At 40.5% G+C, this 18,587-nt stretch overlaps 1 protein-coding gene across 1 annotated transcript in view; it reads left to right on the top strand.

The window, feature by feature from the left end:
* Nucleotides 1-17,073, top strand: part of C4bpa (complement component 4 binding protein, alpha) — a 35,087-nt gene extending 18,014 nt beyond the window's left edge. The window contains 4 exon segments of the mRNA NM_012516.2: nucleotides 8,371-8,559; nucleotides 12,315-12,479; nucleotides 16,144-16,319; nucleotides 16,657-17,073. Coding sequence (NP_036648.2) covers nucleotides 8,371-8,559; nucleotides 12,315-12,479; nucleotides 16,144-16,319; nucleotides 16,657-16,824 — 698 coding nt within the window. The 3' untranslated portion in view covers nucleotides 16,825-17,073.
* Nucleotides 17,074-18,587: the final 1,514 nt, after the last annotated feature.

Here is an 18,587-nt window from a genome sequence, read left to right as displayed (position 1 = left end):
GTACCAAAAGTAGCCATAAAGTTTCAGGCGCTAAGAATGTAAATCTTTCTGTGGACTACTTTAGAATCAGACAAAAATAGACAGAGAAGCCTGACAGCAAGCAAAGTTAAGCTTCACATTCACTGCTGGTGGATCTGGGGTGGAGCTCACAGCTCAAATCTTGTCAGAGCGAGACTCTATGATCCTTCCTTTGCCATGTGAAGTTTGGGGGTTCTGGCAGAAGGAAAAGTCTATGTGACCATCATGATATCAGCTAGCTACAAATTGGTGTGTGTTTTGTAGTTCTTGAGAAACATGTAGGTTGACACCTAACAGAGTTACTCCTGACCCAGAATTCTTACCTCAGCAGTATAGAAAGATATCTCTTACATAGTCTGTTTATGGGAACAAAAGAGGAGCTTCGGCAGGTAATTATGATTTTGCAGACCTCAGTGAAATTTCTAAGAAAAATATTGCTTTTTTAAAAAATCTAACAGAAGCTTGTCGTTTTAGCAGTAAAAGCAGACTCTGATTACAGGGAGTTTTTATGCTATGGATCAGATCTGAAAAATGTATTAGTGAATCCAGATAACACATGAAGTTCTTTTGATTGACCTGCCAGTGGGTCATCCCACTCCAGGGCTTAAAGACAGGGTAGAGGAATTGAATCATTCAAAGAAAACGTAAAATTAAAATGACAACCACCATCAATGAAGTAACTCTGGAATTACTATGAAAAGACAAAACACACAAACAAAGTCTAGAAGAAGAAAAGAAACATAGATTAAAGTCTCTAACAAATTATTTTTATTGACAATAGTTTCAGCAAAATCATAGAAAAAACATCCCCAAATCTAAGAAGAGCCTATCAAAGGGGAAGCGGCATAGTGAGTACCAAAAAGACTGGAACAGAAAATAAACTCCCTCGATAGTTTATAGTGAAAGAAACTAAATATATGGAACAAAGAACTAAATATATGGAACTGCAAGAAAGAAATGTTAAGTCATTTGTAAATACAGACCCATCAGACTAACGGCTGATTTTTTCCAGTGGAGATTTTAAAATGCAAAAGGGATTGAACTGATGTTCTACAAGCTTAGAAATACCACATATGCTAGCCCACACTACCGTACCTAGCAAAAGTATCAGTCATAATCAAGGGAGAAATAAAAATGTCACATGGTAAAAACACATTACAGTGATTTATGACCATGATGCTCTCTCTACAGTGATATTGAAATGAATACTTAAGTCACAAGAGAAGGAGAAACACACCACGAGGTCACAGGAATAAATAATTCTAAAATAGTTAAATCTAAAGAGGTCTAAGAAAACACCACCATAACAACAAATGACAAGAATTAAAACTGTTTAATAATAACTCTTGATTCTCCAATAAAGAGAGAGAGTAACAGATTGAGTTATAAAACAGGATCCAGCTTTTCTTCTGTCTTCAAGAAAGAACAACCCCCACTCTCACTGACAGATGCCCACTTTGGGTATAAAGATGGGGAAGATATTCAATGAAATGGAACTAGAAAACAAGCAGCTTTAGCCCTTCTGTTATCTGACAAAATAAAATTCCAACAAAGATTAGTCAGAGGAAATAGAGGGTTATGATATACTCACAAAAGAAATATCTGCTAAGAGATTATTATATTTCTGTGCATATATGTACCAAATTTAGAGACACCTAATTCATAAAAGGAATACTATTAGACATAAAAGTATAGATTAATCAAAATAGTCATAGTGGATTATTTACTGCGCATCAATAGACAGAAACTAGGTGGAGAAACATTGGACTTAATAAAACAGACCTGACATGCATCTACAGAATACAATAAAGATTACACATTCTTCTTAGCCAGCCACAGAACTTGTTCTATTGAGACAAAGTTTCAACAAATATAAGAACCTTAAAATAGCATTCTATATTCCTTTGGGCAACAATAGAATAAAGATGGCTGTCAGTAGGAATAGAAACTACACACTGCTGAATGACAATTGGGCCAATGAAAAACCGAAGAAGAAACCTAAAACTTCATATAATGGGATAAATAATTAAACCACAATATGTCAAAATCTATGGAACACAATGAAGGAAATCTTAAGAGGGTAATTTATAGCACTAAATGTTTGCCTAAGTTTTTTAGAGCTGTCAAGTTAATAACTAATACACCTAAAAGACTCAGAAAATGATATAAAAACACACACACACACAAATAGTGTAATGACAAAGATAATACTAGGGTCAAAATTAAGAAAAATACAACAAACAATACAAAGAATTGAACTGAAGAGTCGGTTCTTTGGTGAGATTTACAAGATTGGCAAATGTATAGCTAAATCAATGAAAAGAAAGAGAATGAGGATCCAAATTAACAAAATCATAGATGAAAAGGAAAACATTATAGCAAACACGTAAGAAATCCAAAGGATCATAAAAAATAAATTTTAAAAAATCTATATTACATGGAAATGGGTGGAATATCTATGTGCATGTGACCAATCGGAGTTGAAACAAGATGAAGTAAATGATTTAAAAAGATCCAAAACACCAGTAACATAAGAGCAACAATTAAAAGTCTCCCAGTAGAAACTTCACAGAAAGACCAACAGAATCAACTAACAAGAACCCTTGGGGCTTTCAGAATTTAAACCACCAACCAAAGAACATACCCAGGCTGGACTGCATATATGTAGCAGATGTGCAGCTTGGTCTTCATGTGGGTCCCAAACAGCTGCAACAGGGGCTGTCCCAAAAGCTGTTGTCTGTATGTGGGTTAGTTCTTCTAGCTGGGCTGACTTATCTGGCCACAGTAGGAGAGGCAGTGCCCAGGTAGGGGGATATCCAGGAAGGGGACACCTGCTTAGAGGGGAAGGGAAAGGAAGCACAGTAGGCTAAGGATTGTGGGAGAGGTAACTGGGAGGGGCCAGTGAATGGGATGTAAAGTGAGTAAGTTAAAAAAAAATTAAATTTAATTTTAAACAAAGGTCTTCCAATTTAAAAATATCTCAGGGCCAGACAGATTCATCACAGAATTATTTCTTTTTTTTTTTTTATTAACTTGAGTATTTCTTATATATATTTCGAGTGTTATTCCCTTTCCTGGTTTCCGGGCAAACATCCCCCCCCCCTTCTTTATGGGCGTTCCCCTCCCCATCCTCCCCCCCCATGCCGCCCTCCCCCCAACAATCTAGTTCACTGGGGGTTCAGTCTTAGCAGGACCTAGGGCTTCCCCTTCCACTGGTGCTCTTACTAGGATATTTATTGCTACCTATGAGGTCAGAGTCCAGGGTCAGTCCATGTTTAGACTTTAGGTAGTGGCTTAGTCCCTGGAAGCTCTGGTTGCTTGGCATTGTTGTACCTATGGGATCTCGAGCCCCTTCAAGCTCTTCCAGTTCTTTCTCTGATTCCTTCAACGGGGGGTCCTATTCTCAGTTCAGTGGTTTGCTGCTGGCATTCGCCTCTTTGTTTGCTGTATTCTGGCTGTGTCTCTCGGGAGAGATCTACATCCGGCTCCTGTCAGCCTGCACTTCTTTGCTTCATCCATCTTGTCTAATTGGATGACTGTATATGCATGGGCCACATGTGGGGCAGGCTCTGAATGGGTGTTCCTTCTGTCTCTGTTTTAATCTTTGCCTCTCTATTCCATGCCAAGGGTATTCTTGTTCCCCTTTTAAAGAAGGAGTGAAGCATTCACATTTTGATCATCTGTCTTGAGTTTCATTTGTTCTAGGCATCTAGGGTAATTCAAGCATTTGGGCTAATAGCCACTTATCAATGAGTGCATACCATGTGTGTTTTTCTGTGATTGGGTTACCTCACTCAGGATGATATTTTCCAGTTCCGACCATTTGCCTATGAATTTCATAAAGGCATTGTTTTTGATAGCTGAGTAATATTCCATTGTGTAGATGTACCTCATTTTCTGTATCCATTCCTCTGTTGAAGGGCATCTGGGTTCTTTCCAGCTTCTGGCTACTATAAATAAGGCTGCGATGAACACAGTGGAGCACGTGTCTTTTTTATATGTTGGGGCATCTTGTGGGTATATGCCCAAGAGAGGTATAGCTGGATCCTCAGGCAGTTCAATGTCCAATTTTCTGAGGAACCTCCAGACTGATTTCCAGAATGGTTGTACCAGTCTGCGATCTCACCAACAATGGAGGAGTGTTCCTCTTTCTCCACATCCTCGCCAGCATCTGCTGTCACCTGAGTTTTTGATCTTAGCCAACAGAATTATTTCTATCGGGTCTTCAAATAATAAATAATAACAATGCTCTTTAAGTTTGTATGTAAAATAGAAAAGGAAGAATCTCTTTTCTTCCCCACTAAACCTGTATTATCCTGATACCAGAACCAGATAAAAGTCCAACTAAAAAGGTAAAATTATAGGTTAATGATGAACACAGATGCAAAATGTCTCAGTAAAATAATCACAAACTGAATTAAAGATCACATCAAATAGATAATCCACCACGATCAAGTCAGCATCATCCCAGAGTTGTGTAGATAGATGGCCCAACATATGTAACAATAAATATAATTCACAAATAAATAGACTCAAGGACAGAAACCATGGGAACATCTCAGTAGGTATAGAAAAGAGTTTTGACAAACTCAACATCTCTTTATAATAAAAGCCCCAGAGAAACTGGAGATACATAGGCATACCTCAAAATAATAAAGGCAACATATAGGATACCTACAGCTCACACAGTGCTAAATGGAAGAGAGCTCACATTATTTCCACTAAAATATAGAAGAGCAGCCTTCTCTTCGTGTCCATGTATATTTAATATAGCACTTGAACGCTTCGCTAAAGCAATAAGACAAGTATAGGAGATAAGGGTATATGGATAGGGAAGGAAGACTTGTCATTATTTGTAAATTATTTAATTCCTATATATAAAATACCCCAATCCTAAAGATTCCAACAAAACTCATGTAGCTGATAAATGTATTCAGCAAAGTTGTAGGATACAGAATTAATACGTAAAATCAGTAGCCTTCTTCTGTTCCAGTGACAAACACCAAGAAAGAAGCCATAAGAACATTAAAAAAATGTTCTTGGACTAAATCTAAAGAGGGAATTGAAAAACGTATACAAAGAAAACGTTATTACAGGGGAGAAACTGAAGAAGACACAAGAGGGAAATACATCATTTACTCATAGATTAGAATTACTATCATTAGATGAGCCATCCTACCAAAAAAAAATCTATGATTCAATATAATTGCTATCAAAATTTCAGTGAAATTCGTCGTAGAAATTGAAAGCAGAATCTCAGAACTCATGTTGAAATATTGAAATGTGGATAGGAAGAACAGTCCTAAACAGTAAATGCCTCTGTGGGTAGAACCACCTCTGAATTCAAGTCATACCGTAGAGTTACAAGTCGGAAACACAGCATGGGAATGGCATCAAGACAGACAGGCTGATCAATAGAGTCAAACTGAAGGCCCAAATAGAAGACCATAGTCCTAAAGCCTTCTGATCTTTGACAAAGGCAAAAGGTACACATCGGCCAAAAAGAACAGCATCTTCAGAAAAATTTGTTGGACACTGGACTAACAACACATACACTAGATCCTTATCTCTCGCTTCTAAATGGATCGAGGATCTCAACAGCATCTGTGCCTTTCATCTCTTGAAGGATAAAGAAGAGGGTATACTTCCACTTATAAGCATAGAGAAGGACTTTCTGAACAGTACCCCAGTGGTATGGGCACTAAGACCAACAATTCGCAAGTGAGACCTCATGAAACTAAAATGCTATATAGCAAAAGATACCATCACTTGAATGAAGAGGCAGCCTACAGAAAGGGGAATTTCTTTTACTAACTATTCATTTGATAGGGGATTAGATCTAGAATATAGTAAGAACTAAAAGGGCAAGCACTACACACCCCAGTTTGTTTTTTTATTGCTGTTAGAAATACCATGACCAATAGCCAACTTGGAATGGGAAGGATTAATTTGCACTACATTTCCATGTCACGATCTGTCGTAGAAGGAAGTCAAGGCAGTAACGGGAGCAGTGAACACTGCTTACGGAATTGCTCCATTTGCTTTGTTTATCCAACCTAAGACCACCTGCCACACTGGGCTGGTCCCTCCCATATCAATTATTAACAAGACACTACCCCACAGATATGCCCCTAGGACAACCTGATGGAGCCAATTCCTCAGTTGCTGAGGCTAGGTTTTCGTCAAGTTGATAAAACCTAACTAACACCCTGAGAAAACAACACAATTAAAAAATTTCAATATTGAACTAAGCAGAGTATTAAAAGAAGAAATGCAAATGGCTGGGAAATATTGTCTAGAATGTTCAAAATCCTTAGGGGATTTTCAGGCAAATGAAAATGACATGGTTAACATTAGGAATAATGAATAACAGTAATGCTACCGTGAACATGGGGGAAGTGGAGGCTTAGACATTGTTTTGGAGTACAAACTGGGAGAGCTACTATTGCAGTCACTGTAGAAATGACTCAAGATGCTAGAAATAGTTTTACTATAAGATCCAGCTATGCTTCTTGGGGCATACACTAGAGGTGCAAATCCTGTTACAGAGACACTTGCTCACCCATGTCCATTGCTGCTCTGTTCACAATAGCCAGGGAATAGAAATAATCTAAATATCTATCAACTGATGAATAGATGTGGCTCTTTAAATAAGCATGGTCTCTATAGACTCACGTGTTTGAATACTTGGCCCACAGGAAATCGTACCACTAGGAGGTGTGACCTTGCTAAAGTAGGTTTGGCCTTGAGGGAGCAGGTGTGCTGTTAGAGGAAGCGTGTCACTCTGGGGGCAGGCTCTGAGGTCTACTCTGTCCAAGCTGGGCTCAGAGTGGCACAGTCTCCTGCCGCTGCCTGGCTGCCTGTGGGTCAAGATAGAAAACTCTTGGTTCCTCCAGCACCATGCCTACCCACATGCTGCCATGCCTTCCCGCCATGATGATGATGGACTGAAGCTCTGAAGCTGTAAGCCAGCCCCAATTAAATGTTTTCCTTTAAAAGACTTGCCTTGGTCATGGTGTCTGTTCACAGCAATGAAACCCCAAGTGAGACAATGGATGATATAAATGTGATATGTTTACCCAATGGGATATTATTCAGCTGTTATGGAAAATGAAATTCTCAGGTAAATTGTTGGAGCTAGAAATCATTCTGAGTGAGGTAACTTAGACCTAGAAAGAAAATCATTGCGTGTCATCCTTCATACGGGGATGCTGGCTTTGTATCTTAGGTATGTGTTTAACTTGTAGCACCCACAGATATTAGTAAAATAGTAAGGATCAATGGCATGGGATTTCAAGGGAAGGCAGAAAAATCCAGTTGATATAGAGAGGGAAATGGCAGAAAATGGAATAGGAAGTCTTAAATGGGATGGAAGGTGGGAAGGAAAGATAGAGGAGAAAGTATGGGGAAACATAACACTAAAGATTTTTTAAAAGCCATTTGGAAACCCACTGTTTTATAAGCTTCAAAACATACATACATATGTACACACACACTATATATATATGTATATTATGGTGTGGAGGGGAGGCAGTGTCTCTCTCAGGTACCATAGGCTATCAAATATAAAGCTCAGTGCCAGGTATGGGTTACTTCTTTAATAAGCCATTGGTCAGTAGCATGCAATGGTAGGCTATTGCCGTCACTCATACTTGAGTCTTAGAACATGGAGAAGGCAAGTTTGCATCAACCTATATGCTTGCAGGGTGATACCCACACGACTGGGGAGGGAGGGGATAATCATTAGTCTTATCCAGCTGTGAACTGTTGCAAGCTACAATAGTTACCGGCCTAGCAAGATTTGTCCACTGGTGCGAGAGAGGCATGAATGTTCTGGGAGTAACACGCCACTTTCCCCTTGTAGTTAGAGACAAGACAGAGCTATTAGCAGCTGATGGTTGCCTAGAAACGGAGAGTGGGATTTCTGTTGTCACTTTGTTCATGAATGCAGCCTCTGATAAGCTACCCATGCCTCAGAAGATGGCCCTAGACCTGTGCAGATACTGAAAGCATTACGTGCACTCCGTGTGTTTAAAGAAACATGACATTGAGAGGGAATGGGGAGAAGGGAGAATGTGTGGAGAGAATTGGAGCTGACCTGATTAAAAGACATTATACGTATGTTTGAAATTCTCAAACAACAAACATGTGCTTACATGGAGGAAGTGACCAGATTTGAGTGTTTCAGAAATTTTATATGAGGTACAGACTGAGTGTTTGGGTTTCCTTTTCTGCCGACCCAAATTTCCCTTCAGTGAAGAGAAGTTCAATTGAGAAATTGAATCATTAATGATAAGAATGTCTTCGTGTTGATATAGTTGACCCTTTAATTCTCCTTTTTCCCCCCTCTAGAGATATGCTGTCCAGTACCAGACCCAAAGAGTGTTAGAGTCATTCAACATGAAAAGGCACATCCTGACAACGACTGTACTTACTTCTTTGGTGACGAAGTGTCATACACATGTCAAAATGATATAATGCTTACAGCTACTTGCAAGTCAGATGGCACCTGGCATCCCTGGGCACCATCATGTCATCAGAGTAAGAACGTATACAACTATGTTTTGGGCGGGGGGTTCTTTTCTATTTTTATATTTTATTTTATTTTTATTTTATGTCCATGGGCATTTTGCCTTTATGTATGTTTGTGTTAAGATCCTATTTCATGGAACAAGAATTCTCTTGCAGACAGTTGTGAGCTGCCATGTGGGTGCTGGGAATTGAACCCAGGTCCTCTGGAAGAGCAGCCAGTCTTCTTTTTTTTTTTTTTTTCTTTTTTGTAGATGGGGACCGAACCCAGGGTCTTGTGCTTGCTAGGCAAGCGCTCTACCACTGAGCTAAATCCCCAACCCCTCAGCCAGTGGGAGCACATGATTTCCTCCTAGGGAGAGAGTGGAAAACCAGGGAAAAATTGCAGGACAGTTCTGTCTATCTGCTCTGCATATAAACAGGCTCTTTCAGAGGACCACCCGGTACCAGCTCTTGGGTGTTTCTTTCCACTGGGGTGTACATACATAACTAAAGTGCCCTAGTGACACAATCATCCATTATTATATTTTAAATCACATTATTATATTTTAAATCATATTAATGATGTTTCGATTTCTAAGAGTTCTGGTTTTGGCAGAACTAATTCTAATCTCGGTTCTGTTACTATCTTCCAAAAATATTTTCTAACATAAAAACATATTTGTGTGTTCTTGGTATTATACCGAGTCCTTTAAAAAGGATACCAATGTTAAATCCTCTTGAAAATTCTAACAGACATACACAACTAAAATTACAGTTTTATAAAAGAAAAAAAATATAATACCAAGAGAAGAACATCTCTGAAGGCACAGTGCCCTCTGTGAGCCTAGCACTTAGGCAGTGGTCTCAGCGCGGGGCTTCGGTGAACAAGGGATGTGAAATGGTGCCTTTACTGCTAAGCAGATAGGCCTGGCGTCCGTCTACTGTCAGGACTTAAACCAGCTGCTGCAAGCCCTTCAGAGAAGGCAGGGATCTTCACACTGCCCCCTTTCTCCCATCCATCGCCTCCTTATAGACATCACCTTCTTTTTTTTTTTTTTTTCGTGGCTGGGGACCGAACCCAGGGCCTTGCGCTTGCTAGGCAAGCGCTCTACCACTGAGCTAAATCCCCAACCCCTCAGCCAGTGTTCTTAACCACCACGCCATCTCTCTCCAGCCCCAGAGTTTCTTTTTGTAAATAGTGTGGAGGTTATTAAAGAAATTTTATTGCGACAATACAAGGAAAAGTTAAGTACAAGGCGACCTTGAGGCTGGGATACATAGGAAGTCCTGTGTATCTTTTTGTTGAATTATTGAATTGTTCATTTCATTAAACTAGGAATAGCTATCCTCCCTCGTATTTTTTTCCACTTGTGTAGAGAGCGGCGTGGCGAAACAAAGATGGCGCCGACATCCAGCCTTGTCTGGATGTCGACAACTTACTGCGCATGTGCAGGGTTGTCCCCTTGCTAGGGCGGCCATACGACTTGCTTGATAGATCTTCTTCTTTACTTTTGTTTGCTTGCTTGCTTTTCAAGACAGAGTTTCTCTGTTTAACCTTGGCTGTCCTGGAACTTGCTTTGTAGAACAAGCTGGCCTTGAATTCATAGAGATCCACTTGTCTCTGCCTCCTGAGCACTGGGATTGAAGATGAGTGCAACCACGCCCAGTGATTGATCTCTCTTAAAACTTTGACTCCCAGTCAGTGAATGTATATAGGAAACCACAGAAAGTTCCATCTGGTTTGCAGAATCAGTCAGCTAGTGTCTGTCTTTCTGTTGATGATTTGAGAACATTTACACATGAGGCTACTATTAAGAGATAGTTACCAATTTCTGCGATTTTGTCTGTTGTTTCCTCATTTCTTGAGTTGTTTGCTCTCTACTTTCTCCTCGATTAGTTTTAGGGGTTTGCTAATCCTGTTACACCCGATAGAGTGCTTCCTAGCTCTATTTTGCTCAGATATTTCTCTCGTGGTTATTTATTATTTTCTGTGCTCTCATCTATGAAAATGGCTTGCTTCTCTATTCAGTGTCCCTTTAAGTGTCTCCTGCCATACTAGCTTGGTGGTAGTAACTGCTTTAATTTGAAATATCCTTCTATTTCCGTTAGTTTAGAAAGATAGCTGCTATGGTCAGTTTTAGTTGTCAGCCAAATCACCTGAGAAGAGACTCTCAGAGAGGGATTGGCTAGATTAGGCAGTGTGGTGGTGTATATGTCAGGTGGGCTATATACAGGGGAGGATTATTTTGATCAAGTTGAGCTGGGAAGACCTATCTTGAGTACGGGTGGTGCCATTTTCATAGGTGGGGTCCTCAGGGAGGAGCTGAGTGTGCACATGCCCATTCATTCTCCTGTGCTCCTTTCCAGATGGTTGCTCTGTATCTTGTGTTGTTCATTATCATGATGATAAAGCTACTATTTTTATTTATCTTTGTTTTCTTCTAAAACAAAATGCGCAGTAAACATTTTCTTGGTGGAGATGGGCGAGCTATTTGGCTAGAGAATGAGGACTCAGAGATTATAGGCGCACTGAACGTCTTTGCCATATTTTATGGACGTGTTTCAAAGGGAGGAAAATTCAACTTCCCCAAATTCCCCAAAGTCTGTGGTAGAGTCCCTCTACTGAAAGAACAGACCAGTTGGTAAGATGAAAAACAGAGAGCAGTTTAAGAACATTTTCCAAAAGAAACACCCAGGAAGTAACTCTTCCAAAGCAATGACTTGGAATGTTGTCTCAACTACTGTTTTTAACAAAGAACCATAGACCTAAGAGAAGTAACAGGTAATGAGAGGGTAGTCCTAGTCTCAAAGCTAGGATAGCTAAGATCAAGCACTATAGTCTATTCCCACAATTCCTCTCATCCTACTGGGATCTGGCTGTGTTGACAAGCAGGAAGACAACACATACCTTATTTTAGGGATGGAAAGGGCAGAGGTTTGAGAGCGTTATTTTTGTGAAAATTTGTACTGTTATCGGGAAAAAAGGAAAAGCAGACCGCCCCTCTCTGTATCACCAGGGTCTTCAACTTGACTCTCCTAAATAGTTTAGTGAGAAAAATTTTGGCATCGTTTACACATCTTAACACTAAATATAGAACTGATCGTATATTGTACAACACAAACAAGGTGTAATGCAGAATGGGATCCAGTCTTTTTGTGTAAAAAATGGACCCCAGACACTGTAAATGAATTGTCTGTAAAAGGAAGGAAAAGGGAAGGGCTTGTGTTGTCAGCTTTCTGTCAGTGCCACAGACACCTGAGACAATCATCTTACATAGAAGAAAGGTTCAGTTTGTTTCAGATTTGGGTCTATTGACCCCCATTGCTTTGGACTTTCGTAAAGGTGACACATCACGACAAGAGTGTAAGCTGGAGCAAAACAATTTGCATAGTCATGAACCAGAGAACAAAGAAAGAGAGGAGGGTGCCGGAGATACACATTCTCCATAAAGAGCAAGCCCCTGAGTGACCTAAGGACCTCCGATGAGGCCCCACCTCACAGTTTCTAACACTGCCCAATAGTGTCATCTGGGGGCTAAACCTTTAACTTATAGATTGAAGGAGAAAAGTCACAGTCCAAATTATTCCATGTATAGTTTGAAGTGTCCAAGGTTCCGAACCAAAGACTTCCAGGAAGGTAGTACAAGTCCCTGACTTTGGTCCAGTGATCTTACAGGTAGGGAAGCAAGAAGCATAGCATGAAACACCCAAGATACATAAATCCTGAGAGGTGCTGGTTGACACATTTTACAAGCTCGCCTTCTCTTCTGTGTTTCATTATCAAGGTTGTAATTTTCCACCTGCCATTGCTCATGGACGTTATACAAAATCTTCATCCTTCATCAGAACTCAGGTTACATATGAATGTGAAGAAGGATACAGACTGGTTGGAGAGGCAACCATCTCCTGCTGGTATTCACAATGGACACCAGCAGCTCCACAGTGTAAAGGTAATGACACTTCCTTCCACCCCATGGCCACAGGGGTAGAATCGCTGTCAGGAATGAATAGCAAAGTTATTCTCTGCCACAGAATGAAGGACAAAACATTTCGTTAATTTTTTCTTGTAATGATATGGGTTTCTTTTTTCTTCCTCCTTCCTCCTTCCTCCCTCCATCCCTTCATTCTTTCCTTCCTTCCTTTTTAACTTTTTGTTTTCAATACATTCCCATTGCAGATTCCCCCTCCTTCCATTTTTCCCACCTGCCTCCCGCAATCCCACCTCTCCTCTCCCCCAGATCCATTCAGCCTCCATTTCCTTTCAGAAATGAGCAAGCCTCCCAGGAAAGTCCATTGAATATGGCCTAACAAGATCAAATAAGGCATAAATCTTTATATCAAGGCTGAGTGAAGCAACCCAGGAGGAAAAGAGTCTCAAGAACAGGAGAGAGAGAGAGAGAGAGAGAGAGAGAGAGAGCCATTCTCACTGTCAGGGGTCCAAAAAAAATTGTCAAGCTAACAACTATAATATATATGCAGAGAACCTAGCACAGACAGGCCCAGGAGGCAGGGTCCATGATTGCTATTTCAGACTCTGAACCCCTATGAGCCCTGCTTAGTTGATGTCCTTGGGCCTCATTCTCCTAGTATCCTGACACCTTTTTCTCCTATATTTCTTTCTTACCCTCTTCTACAAGGTTCCTCAAGTTCCAAGGGGAGGGGCCCAATGGAGATCTTCAATTGGGCTTCCTCTCTGCCTAATGTTTGGCTGTGGGTCTCTGTATCTGCTGCCATCAGCCAACACTGGTAGCCTCTTTAATGACACTTGGGCCAAGCACCTTCTATAAGTACATAAGGATATCATTAGGAATCATTTTATGCATTTTATGTTTTTTTAATCATATGTCTATCTAGTCTCTGATTTCAGGTTATCTAGGCAGTATTAGACTTGGGCTCCCTCGTGGTATGGGCCTCAAGGTAGACAGGTCATCAGTTGGCCACTCCCACAGGTTCTGTGCCAAGTTCTGTACCATTGCCCTAGTACAACTAGCAGGCAGGATAGATTACAGGTTGAAGGTTTTGTGGCTGGGTTGGTGTCTCAGTCCTATCTCTGGAAGCTTTGCCTGGTTACAGAGGACAGTCTGTTTAGGCTCTGAATCCATTACTAGGAGTCCTTGTTAGTATCCTCATAGAATTCTAAGAGTTTCTACTAGACTAGGTTTCCTTAGCACTCACCCCCATTCCCTGCAATGTTGCAGTCATCTCTCCCAGTGTTTTCTCCCTCTATCATTCCCTTCCTTCTCCCACCGGATCCCTCTTATTTCCATGTCCACCCACCCCTACTCCACCCAACAAAAATCTACTCTATTCTCTCTTCCTAGGAAGATCTATGTATCCCCCTTAGAGCCCTCCTTGTTATTTAGCCTTTCTGGGTTTGTGGATTGTAGCATTTTTATCATTGACTTAACATCTAATATCCAGTTATAAGTGAGTACATATCATGGTTGTCATTCTAGGTCTGGGTTACCTCACTCAGGATGATTTATTTTCTAGTTCCATCCATTTGCCTGCAAATTTTGTGATGTCACCGTTTCCTTTCTAACATCTGAGTGTTAACTCTATTGTGTAAATGTACGATATCTTCCTTATTCATTTTTTTGTCGAGGGGCATCTAGGTTGTTTCTAGTTTCCACCTAAAATGAATAAAGCCACTGTGAACATAGTTGAACAAGTGTCTTTTGTGGTTGGGTATATATACCCAAAGGGTGGTATAATTGAGTATTGAGGTAGATTGATCTGAAGTTGTCTGAGTAACCACCATATTGATTTCTAGAGTGGTTATAGGAGTTTTCACTCCCACTAGCAAAGGAGGAGTGTTCCCCTTACTCCACATCCTTACCAGCATGAGCTGTCATTGTGTTATTGATCTTAGCCATTCTGACAGATAAGATGCAAACTCAAAGTAGCTTTGATTTACATTTCCCTGATGGCTAAGGATATTGAACATTTCTTTAAGTGTTTCTTTGGCCAGTTTGGTCTTCTCTGTTGAGAATTCTCTGTTTAGATCTGTGTCCCTTTTAAAAATTGGTTTATTTGTTTTCTTGTTATCTAGTTTCTTGAGTTATTTATACGCTTCGGATATTAGCCCTCTATCTGATGTGGAGTTGCTGAAAACCTTTTACCATTCTGTAGGCTGCCATTTTGTCCGAATGATGGCATTCTACAGAGGCTTTTCAATTTCACATGGTCCCATTTACTGATTGTTGATCTCAGTGCCTGCGCTATTGGTATTCTGTTCAGGAAATTGTCTCTTGTGCCAGTGCACTCAAGGTTATCTTCAAACAGACTCAATGAACCTGAGTTTTATGTTAATGTCTCTGATCCACTTGGACTTGAGTTCTGTGCAGAGTGATAGATATGAATCAACTTATTCTTCTATATACCAACCAACACCCAGCTAGACCAGCACCATGTATCGAAGACATTCTCATTTTCCCATTGTGTGTTCCTGGTTCCTTTATTGAAAAATCAGGTGTCTATAGGTCTGTGGGCTTATGTTTGGATAGGGTGGATAAATACAAGAGGATGAAAGATTTGGGGAGTTTGGCAGGGTCAGGTGAGCAGCCTACCTGGACTGCTAGCAGTCTGTGTAGTCTCTGATAGAGTGGGGAGTCTCTGTGACTGTGGCAAGGTAGCTAGGAGGACATGGAGGAAGTGTGGGCTGGGAATAGGATAGGAGGAGGCTGAGAGAGTGAGAGAGCAGGACAGTCTGGCAGGTGGGTGGCCTACCTGAATTTCTTATGGTCTTTGTGGTCTCTGATAGAGCCAATTTTGTCTATTTTAAATAAAAATATAAACAGATTATATTCCGTACAAAACTATAAAAACTATACACAATATCACTACCCTCTACTTTTTTCTCCCGGTCACAAGTATCAACCTTCTTGAGGCAGCTCATATTGTCACTTTCTTTATTTATGTTTTCAGAAATATTCTGGGGGCCAAATATTTTGTAATTACATGCATGGTCCTATATGAAATTTTCAATAAAACTCATTCTGGCATCAATGCAGGCTCTGTTGGGCTACTTTCAAATATTAGAGGGCCAGGTTTTACCATCAGAAGTTCTGATAAGGTACTGCCTACCACGATGTAGATGGTGTATGTTGAGAAAACCCAGCGCCAATTAATTATAAGGAACAAGAGGAGTCAAAATTAGGTTTTATTTTATGTTCACATACTATTAATAGAGCTACATTTGCAGAAATTTATGATCTAACATAATTATTCCCACTGTACAAATAAAACTATCAGAAGTTTATGATCAAAGTCTTGCAGAACTATTTGCAATAAGTTCTGGAAATATGTCACAGAAGAACCTGGGGTCATGTACACTTTTCAAATATCCTGCCGTGTTTATTGATTAAATTGATTACACCTATGGACAAATTTCTTACCTTTTCTGTATCCGAATTTTCTTTTTTACTCACTTAGCAGGACTATGTCAAAACCATATTATATGCATACACTGTCACAAATGCTCAATATTTTGCTAACAAAATAAATGAAAAACAGAATAAACTACATGCAAGTTCAGTTCATTCTTTTTATTGTAGACTATTACCATGTCTTTTCCCTCAGATCACGGTTATCTAAAACATGTTTTCTTTATAGCTCTATGTCGGAAACCAGAGATAGGAAATGGAGTACTGTCTACTAATAAAGATCAATATGTCGAAACTGAAAATGTCACCATCCAATGTGACTCGGGCTTCGTCATGCTAGGTTCCCAAAGCATCACTTGTTCGGAGAATGGAACCTGGTACCCAAAGGTGCCCAGATGTGAGCAGGTAAATAACACAGATCAAGAACATCCGTGCCATCAAACACTAAAATGCTTTTTCCCAGCCAAAGGTGCTGGCCTCTGACCTGACGTGGATCATGTCTAAATCATTTAGAGACCCTGGCTGTTCTTTTTTTCCTGTTGAGTGATTTGGGGGAGTTGGCACAGCACATTTTTCTATTTTCATTTGAATATATGAAACACTAAATCCTCATACAAGTGAGGTTCTATAGACCTAGAAACACTGCCTTCTATTTTTCTAGACCATGTAATATACTGTTGCTCTATTTCTTGATGGTCAGCTGAAGCCCCTCACTGCTATCTCAAACCTGCATCTCTTTCAGGAGGTCCCTAAAGACTGTGAGCACGTGTTTGCAGGCAAGAAGCTCATGCAATGTCTGCCAAATTCAAATGACGTGAAAATGGCCCTGGAGGTCTACAAGCTGACTCTGGAGATTAAACAATTACAGCTCCAGATAGACAAGGCAAAGCACGTTGACCGGGAGTTATGAGCGGGTGTTCTCTCAAGGAGGAAGAAGTACCTCATGGGCTTTCTGACTTCAGTGCCAAGCAGAACGTCTGCATTTTTAGCAACCTTTGTAACTTTGGCACCAATGTTCATGGTAATAAATATCTGCTTAGAATAATTCATTAAAGCATAATGTAAGTTTATGAAATAATTAGTCATCTTGTGACTCAAATTTGCTTTTTGGAATGCAATGTGTACTTTTTTTCAATTAAAATCAATCTTGCTCTTGTAATTCATTTACTTCTATATAAAATTAATCATACATTTATTTTTAAAAAACGAAGTACAAAATTCACTTTGGTTCACTCACACCGTCGTGTCCCTGGCCTGTTCAGTCTCACAGGTGCACATCATCCAAGTCCTTAGAGTTCAGAGAAACTGTCAACATTCCTGATTCCCCTTCCCACAGACAATCAGCCCAGTCTAGGCTACCCACTGAAGGGTACTCGGCTTCCTCTGAACTGTGAATAGTGTCTTTCATTCAGGCCATGTGCCAGCCATCACCTCCATGAGGGGACTCAGGCCATCTCTCTGACCTCACTCCAACCTGAGAGAAGGAAGTTCAAAGAAGTCCACATCAGTCATCTGTGTACTCTCAAGGCTTCCATCCAATTTGATCACCATTTTCCTTGATATTGAGTTAACATGGCTGGAGCCACTCTCCCGATATCTGAGGAGAAAGCCTGTATCACTATCTTTTGTATCTGAGTTCTCTTTGTTGGCACCATCCTTGCTTCCTCTGAGCCTTCCTCATTCTTGTCTGAGCGCCTCCCATTGTCACTTCACATGGAGCACTGTGGGGAACTTTATTCTCTTCATTTACTTTGCCCAGACATACTGTAAGGTAGTCGTGGCACACAGCACATTTTCACTGGGCCTTAATTGAGACCAATGCCCTGTGAGAGTGGCACATGTGTCATGGAAAGCTCATGTCTGCCATCGTACATGCTATTGCCTAATAGTAACAGTTGACTTGGAATAGCTTTCCTGGGTGTCTGTTTTTTTGAATTTTCCAATATACAAGCAATTGGGGCAGCTGATGTACTTATAAGATTCTGGTAAGCACCGAGAGGAAAGACAGAAAAAGAAAGAGAGCCTAAGAGGGACCATTATGGAAAGTGCTGCTGATGTTGCCCCCAGGGGCCCAGTCATAGCGACAGCTCCCTGAAGACATGTGGAACAAGTCTCTGAGCTAGCCTCATCCTGATGAGGGCTTGGGGTGTGCATCCACTTATAGACTCCAGGAGCACTAACGCCCAGTAACAGCAAAGCATACTGAAAAGAAGGGGGCTATCATGGAGCTGTTTGTAGTAAGTTCAGGGTAGGCCAAGGAGGTAAGAGCAGGTGTAGAGAGTTGCTCTAGAGTCACATATTTTGTATGAACACATCAGCCGACATGCTAAGTTTACCACTCTCTCTCTATGCAGTTCCTGGTTGGGTATCTTCTATTGCCCCCAACAACCATACCCTTCCCAGTTTTCAGAGTCATCTCTCCCTATGAACTGGCATATACTGATACTACTTGTTATATCCTCACAAATCAAACATGTGCTGAGGCCACCTGAAAAAAAACTACTTAATTAAAATGTATAATAATTCAACAGCCCACTGACACATTTGATTCCCACGTCATCCTGGGCAATGAGTGTATCATCAGCTCCATTGGTCCCCCCAACACTCCCAGAACTCCATGGTCTTCACTGGCGTTTCTGTTTTACTACCTTATGTGGACAGTGTTGATCTCAT

The sequence above is a fragment of the Rattus norvegicus genome, chromosome 13 (assembly GCF_021556685.1).
Source record: "Rattus norvegicus strain SHRSP/BbbUtx chromosome 13, alternate assembly SHRSP_T2T, whole genome shotgun sequence".
Classification (NCBI taxonomy): Eukaryota; Metazoa; Chordata; class Mammalia; order Rodentia; family Muridae; genus Rattus; species Rattus norvegicus.
Note: the sequence above shows the minus strand (reverse complement) of the source record. Positions and strands in the feature narration are given on the sequence as shown.